Raw genomic sequence first — 7,862 nt, forward strand, 5'->3', positions numbered from 1 at the left:
ACAGTGCATGTGTGCCCGTATGAGTGTATGCTGCATGTTTGCGTGAAGCGTGGGCTCACGTGTGTGTGTATGTGTGTGTGTGTGTGTGTGTGTGTGTGTGTGTGTGTGTGTGTGTGTGTGTGTGTGTACGCGTGTGTATGTGTGTGTATGCGTGGCCTGCAACTAGCAAACACCAACTGGGAGCACGGGGATGCCACAGAGAGTGTGGGTGAATGATTGATGATGAGGAGGTGCGGGTACGATGGGACGAAGGGTGAATATAAGAAAAGCGGAAGGCGTTCAAAGACAGCTGGGCGGACAAGCACGGAAGGTTCACAGTTGTCATACAAGTCTTTTCAATTTATTTGAAAAACAACAGAAGTTACTTTTCTTAATACTTTGGATGAGAAGGAAAGCAACCGAGTTGGAGGTGGATGTTTTTCCTTTGACAGCAACAACAAGGAAAACTGATGTCACCGTTTCATTGAGGTCGTTTCCGATGTTTCAAAACTCTGAACATTGTATTACCTTTCCAAACTATGTGGGAATTGTCTGAAAACAGTAGCTTGTCCCCCAACCAGCTGAAAACATTGTTCATGTGCAGTCAAAACAGGCAGATGATTTATACACAATTCATCTACCAGGAAACGTCATGTGCCCAATATTCCGCTATGATCCAGCCATTCAGCTTATCTGGGTGGCAGCAGCCAAAGTCGCGATGTTCAGATCACCCTGTCCTCAGTCCTATACTGCTCCTGTTCCATAAGGGTAAAACCTGTGGTGTCCCAAGGCTAGCCGTCAGACAAAGCATATCCTCGGTATTTCCAGAGGCTTCCTACTGCTTGGACATGCCTGAAAGACCTCACCAGGGAAGTGTAGGTGAAGCATCTGGGCTACACTCGATGATCTCGCCACTCAAGCTGGCTTCTGAACATACAGTATGTAAGAGCAAAACTAAGGCTCCTTGCTGGAAGACTGGAAGATTTTCTCTATGTATGAGGCCTGTGACGGAAACAAATTTCAGCCGCTTCCGTCTACAAACTTGTCCTTTCCCATTAAAGCCAAGGTGTCTTGACTGAACAAATTTCAGCAGAAGGTGTGAATATCACAAGTCAAAAAAGAAAAATGCAGAGGTGAAGTAAATCCTGACTGGTTTTGAATAGCTGTTAGTTGAGACTTGAAGCCTCTGTCAACAGCCACATCACTTCGTTGACACCCCCGGCGATTTTGGCGAAGCGTGTCATACACTTGATAGTGATGTTTTGTGAGACAACCGTCCTCCTCCATTTCTCTGGCCCTTCTTTCATTCCCCTTCACCATGACGGTAAACTCTTCATTCTTTTCTTTTATTCAGCCATCATCGAAAGCCTACTCCCCATCCTTTATATTACTGCTGTACTTTCACACCGTCTCTGTAATATACAATGTCTCTCCCTCCCTTCTATGACTTTGTACAGAGAGTGGGTAGTGTCAGTTCTGCACAGTGCTTCCAAATGAGTCCATCTGCCAAAGAGGAGGAGGAGGAGGAGGAGGCAGAGGAAGAGGGCAGTGAGCATGTGTCTTAATCGGGATTGACAGTTACATCGCTCCAAGATAAACACCCGTCACACGTTAATCCTCCACTGATCACATTCTCTCGCTCATGCCACAGATTGTGGACGGACACAAACAAATCAGGTGGAGGTGGCGACCCACACAAACGCGTATCGCATCACATGCCCTCTTTATTGTTTCGTACAAAAGGTCATGCTGCATGTCAGCGAGCTCTGATGTGCTATGAGGACACAGTTGGCGTTCTCTTCTCACCTCTCATTTATTAAATGTATTACTTTCAACTTTAGTTCACCCAAATTACAAAAAAAAAAGTGTTACCTCAAGCCCAGCAACACATTCTGATATTGTTTCAGTGATTTTATACATTTGACCATGGCTGAAATAGCTATATATTTATATATAGTTATATATTCAATGTTGTCTAAAAAAAAAAAACTATATATGAACTGTCCATCAGTCTTCATGAAGATTAGTATTCTTAGATCGAAGAAATAATTGTTTAATTTTAATTCATTGAATGATCTATTTTGTTCTTTCATTTCTCTGCTACGACTTCTGCCCAAACCTCTGCAATAGCTGATCTGTTGACTCTCTGGAACTGGAGTTGTTGGACATTTATTTTAGAGTTTGTAAAGAAACCTTCGCACCCGAGGAAGATCAACCTATCAGAGACAGAAGGCATGGCCAACAAGATGTCAATCATTTTCTGTGCACTCTGGCATAGTCTGATCACTGGCGCACATCTGCCGCCTCATGCTAACCTGTTAGCTTGCGCTTTAACAGGTTTGATGATTATTTTGGAGTCCACCTCAGGAAAATGAAAAATTGCCCACCCCCCGTTTGCTAACAACTTGGCAAGAGTAGCAAACAGAAGCAGAGTGGAGGGACTTCACGCAGCTGAGAGGAAGAAATGAAGCGACGCAGAATTAGCAACATTTCTGCTCGACACATCACTTTTTAAAAAATACAATATGTGTACTTTGTAAAAAATTAACTCTGAAACAGATACATTTCAAGTGAGAGCATAACAAATAATATTACTGAGCTAGCATTAGCACTGTAAACAAGCCAATATCAGCCATGTTTACAGTGCTAATGCTAGCTCAGTAATATTATTTGTTGAAGCTGGATAGTTCTTTGTGACAATTTACCACAACAACACACGTTCACAATTGCATGAGATGATGACTGGCATGTTTGAGAACTTGGGCTTGTACATGTCAGTGCATGGCTTTGGTCAGACCTGGGGTGGCAGGCAGGTGGATTCGTGAAGTGACGCAAAAAACAGCAAGCTCCCTCTTTAAAACTACTTTTAAAAACTGAACTGTAAGCTTTCTGGTTATGATCCCAGAAACACCTCTGAGTGGGATACAATGCAGTTCTACATGCCAGGATCTAAGCATACCACAATCATTCATACATATCAACAAACGTGCCGGATCAATGTGTCAAAACCTACATGGTCAACATAAATTAGACTTGTGAAAAGATATTTGAAAAGTCCCATAACAAGCGATAAATCTAAAAGATGAGATTGCTGAGTTGAAGTCACCCACCTGGGTTGGCGTTGTGAAGGGACAGCCCGTCGAGCTTCCTCCCCCAGCCGGCTGAGTGAAGGCGACCGGCTCCTTGACCCCCTTCCCATGGTCCGAACCACCACATTGCCATTGGGGCTGCCGCTGGGCATCTGCTGAAGCAGCTGAGGTGACAGGCTGCGATGTAAAGCTGAGGAGCCAGGCTGCGAATGACCCTGCTGGGGGGCCCTGTTTGGGTGTTGCTGAAGATGGGGTCCCCAGTGGCTGGGTGAACCGTGCTGCTGGTACTGACTGACCGTTAGGTTGTTGTCACTGTTGGAACGCAGCAGGACACGTGGAGCCGATAAGGATGTGACGGACTGGCTGTTTCCACTGTTGGTGCCAGACGATGGACCCTGGCGTCGTTTGGAGTATGCTGGAGCCTCACGGAAAGGCACTGCAGGGGAGTAACGGAGGGAAGACGTCATTTGACTGTCCTGATCAATTGTAGGTGAAGGAGACAAAGAGCATGAGGCCTGAAAAAGCCTTCTTTTTCTCAAACAAAACAAAAAACAAAAATATTTCAGGTGATCTCAACCAGTGAGTTTACACCTTACTTCCCCCTCTGACAGCCATAATGTGTTCCCTCCAAACAAAAGACAAAACCTCCTCTTTCTAATTGCCCCCCATCACTGATAACACCAAAAACTGTCAAGATTGGTGAAGGAATTCTTGACAACCAACTATCTTGTTCCGCCCGCCTCTCGCCAACAACTCAATCTTGGACACCCTTGATTGTAATTTAATTGCAGACTTTGATGACAATTGCAGATCACCTAAGTTCTGGTTCCTTACGGGTTTGCGCGTGCAAAAATGTGCAATCGTTCACACAAACAGATGTGGAAGATGACCTACGAATTAGACGTATCCAGCACTACGTCTGCCAGTTGCGCAAAGCTGCCAATCAGCTCATTTTGCTCATTTTGTGAGCAGATTAATTGTGACCGCTTATTCTACATCATTACATTCCGCATCTAAAAGGCAGGTGCAAAAGCAGCACGCAAAGTTTTGCCAGCATAGCACAGATGAGAAGCAGCGGAGAGAACTTTTCAGCTTGCGTAAATACTTTGAAAACCCGAAAAAAAACAGATGAAAAGATTATGACACATCGTCTATTCGGCAATACAAATGTGGAGTTTCATGGATCAATGAAGCAATTTTAAAGCGCCATGCTAAATCTGTCAAAATTCTCCTTCAAAGATTTGAAAAATGGATGGACAGACCGAACTAAATTCATACAAGTCAGACAACATAACAAAAATACTCAAAGAACCCTCAGTGAGATATTCGGTAGATATTAAAGGCTCGGTTGTTGTTGTCATTGGTTTCAAATGATCCTTCGTATTTGTGATCGGTTTAGGTGTCTTGGAAAATGAGTGGAAGCCGACATCTAGCCATCTATCGACCGTCCTAATTGCCTCCTTGTCCTTTTCCACACATTGTGCTGAGATTTCTCAATCGATACCCCTGCAATCAAATCTTTCATCTAAAACCAATATCGGACATGAATGTCATCTCCCCAGCAACACAGACTGACCCATATTGAACCGAGCATGTTCCTTGGCGACACGCCGCATTCTGCTTTCTCTCTAACCTTCATCGGCATTTATCAGAATGACTGTGAGTTGTATTCCACCGGCCGGTGACGCCTGTGCTACAATGTCAAACTGAACCTGTAATGGAGGGAGGCCATGATTTCCCCACGGACACTTCCCTTCGTTACACTGTGAAATGACGAGCCGTCACCGGCGCTCCTTGCGACCACAGCAGACGGCCTGAAGCCATTTCGATAAGGAGCACATGATAACGAGCTGATTAGTACAATCGCAGCCAGCAAGCGTTGTCTGCGATTTGCTGCGGTGAAGTTCATGCTCTTCGCTTTTTTTTTTTTTTTTGAGCGGAGAGAACCTAAAAGGGGGATTCACTGAGTCATTATCACATTCCCAGAGCAGAATCGAAGGCCTTTATCTCTCCGTACACTACAGACGTGTTGATGAAGGAAAGAGGTGCTAATATCTAATGAGCTAGCACATTGTGGTGCCGCCACTCTATCCGTGTGAGTCGCACAGCTTCTCGTGTGGAGCTGCTTTTAGTTCTCCCTTGGATAAGCAACCTGGGTCCACCTAGTGATCTCGCTCATTTAGGTTCCGGTAAAAGCCTGAATTGTTATATATGCAAAAATGCAAACATGGAACACATCGGAACTTAATGATTGTTATTTTATTATTATGATATTATTTTAAATTTCAAAAGCAAATAATATCAGCACGTCGGCCTCACAGTGCAGAAGTGCAAGGTTCGATTCCGGCTCCGGCCTCCCTGTGTGAAGTTTGCATGTTCTCCCTGTGCCTGCGTGGGTTTTCTCCGGGTACTCCGGTTTCCTCCCACTTTCCAAAAACATGCGTGGCAGGTTAATGGAACATTCTAAATTGTCCCGAGGTGTGATTGTGTGTGCGTGCAAATGGTTCGTCTGTGCGTGCCCTGCGAGTGGCTGGCAACCAGTTCAAGGTGTCCCCCGCCTACTGCCCGAAGACGGCTGGGATAGGCTCCAGCACGTCCGCGAACCTTGTGAGGATAAGCGGAGCAGAAAATGGATGGATGGATAGAAGCAAATAATACGCTATTATTTTTTTACGATATTATAACATGACTAGACTGGCCAGTTAATAAATCATAAAATCCAAGGGTAGGGTACTCCGGTTCTTTGAGAGCTGTATCCTACCTGTTTTAGATCGCGCCCTACTCCAACACACCCGATTCAATTGATCATAGGGTGACCAACCGTCCCGCGTGCCCATCCAGGGTTTGAAGCTCATTCCATCGCGTCCGGCAAATTCAGGCCGCGTCCTGTGTAAAATCAGTGCTTGCTCTCATAACAAACTTGGTCACTATATCGTCCTGAGCCCGAGGCAACCAAATTAATAGTAGTTGAAAGCTCTGTCGCCGCACCACCCCTCAGTTGAACAGCTGACTGGGGTGACAGGTTGCCGTCAACCGCTTTTTGGTTGTCATGAGGCTGCACGCGCGTGCAGCAAAAGATCGACAAGTCAGACACGCTGGCACATGAATGAGCGCGCGCTTTCGATGAAGTCGAAAGTGGAGAAAGAAACTAATGTTGGTGAGCCAAAAAGAGAAGATGTGTGTACAGGAAAGATAGGGAAAGTCAGAACTTGTGGGGAGCAAGGGCTGAGGGGGATACTGAGAGGGTCTTTTTTGCAAAATGTTGTTTTCAATCAGACATGGAGGGGGATACGATGTCAAATGACACAGGCTCACGGAGACACAGCTCTGTGGAGTTGTGGAGGGATTCTCGCCAGTGTGCCGTGGCACATTATTGTGCCTAAAGAGAACATTAGGTGTGCTGTGGGGAATAATCCAAAATCAATTATGCAGATGAAAAATTTGTTCTTTTATCATTAAAAAAATGTTCCTGTTAATTTATCTATGCCAACCATCTATAGGAAAAGGAAGAACAATCAAATGCTTTTCCACTAGATGGCAGGAGGTACATCATTAACCTGTTGTCGAGTTCTTTTTAAATTCAGATAATTTGTTTTCAAATCTTTAAATGACCTCGCCCCTCCTTACCTCAGTGAGCTCCTCCGCCTCCAAGAACTAAGCGGAGGCTCAGAGGGGATCGAGCTTTTTCCGTTGCTGGTCTCTCTCTTTGGAATGACGTCCCACTGAACGTCCGGCAAGCCCCCTCGCTGCCCATCTTTAAAACTCGGCTCAAAACTAATTTTTATTCTTTGGCTTTTGAGTCAGCATAAGACTTGATTTTTAGTTTTACTGTTTTTGTGCTTTCTACTGTCTTTGTTATTTATTTATTGTTTTAACGTTGATTGTTTTATATATGATATTTGCTCAATATACAACACTTTGTATACAGCGGGGGTTGTTTTAAAGTGCTTTATGACTACAGCTGAGTTGAGTTGAGTGTAGCCTTTTTTTTGTGAGTGCTTTTGCTCAGTGGCGTGCCGTGACATTTTTTTTTTCCGATGTGAAATATGTACCTTGCCTCAATAAAGGTTGAGAAACACTGGCGTAGTGAAACCCCATATATTATAAGCTATTCAATTTCATTAAAGTTATGTTCCTTATTGGCCTATTCGTGATCATACATCAGCAGATGTTCAGGGGAATAGGACGTTGTTCATATATAAATAGGTATGTGCTAAAAATGGGTAAAGCGCTATCAGTGAGTCTGTCCGTGGCGTGGAGATGCCGCATCGCTGCCACGCCGAGATGTGTCCCACATTGTCCCTCCGAAACATACCCCTTGTCCCTCCTTGGGCTTATTAGCGGGTAGTCACCTTGATTGATCATGATCGTTGCAGGCTTCGATAGACCTTGCTGATGAGCTGATCGTTTGAATCAGGTGTGTTGAAGTAGAGAAAGAGAGAGAGAGAGAGAGAGAGAGAGAGAGAGAGAGATCTAAGTGAGGCAGGCTATGGCTCTTGTGAACCGGAGTTCCCTACCCCTGATATAATGCACGCAGCACTGATATTTAGCGTTGCGAGCAACCTGCTTATACACGGTGTGTAGTTTTAGAGAGAGAGAGATAGAGATAGATAGACAGATAGATAATGTATGAGAATGAAAACATATTGATTGATAGAGAGAGATCAGACTTGAGTACATAGTTTTTTTTCTTTTTCATTAAATGAAATACCAAAACACAGTTCAAAGTTCAGTGAGCTGTAATTATTTTTACTACATGGAGACAAGTGTTCAAGGTTAAATAGAACAAACACA

At 44.3% G+C, this 7,862-nt stretch overlaps 1 protein-coding gene across 6 annotated transcripts in view; it reads right to left on the reverse strand.

Annotated features, from left to right (window-relative positions):
* shank2b (SH3 and multiple ankyrin repeat domains 2b) overlaps positions 1 to 7,862 on the reverse strand; it is a 188,969-nt gene that overhangs the window by 80,368 nt on the left and 100,739 nt on the right. For all 6 annotated transcript variants that reach the window (XM_019892616.1, XM_019892598.1, XM_019892583.1 and 3 more), the window contains exon 11: positions 3,090 to 3,504. In XM_019892616.1, coding sequence (XP_019748175.1) covers positions 3,090 to 3,504 — 415 coding nt within the window. The remainder of the gene's footprint in view (positions 1 to 3,089; positions 3,505 to 7,862) is intronic.

This window comes from Hippocampus comes, unplaced genomic scaffold (genome assembly GCF_001891065.2).
Source record: "Hippocampus comes isolate QL1 unplaced genomic scaffold, H_comes_QL1_v1.1 scaffold198, whole genome shotgun sequence".
Lineage (NCBI taxonomy): Eukaryota > Metazoa > Chordata > Actinopteri > Syngnathiformes > Syngnathidae > Hippocampus > Hippocampus comes.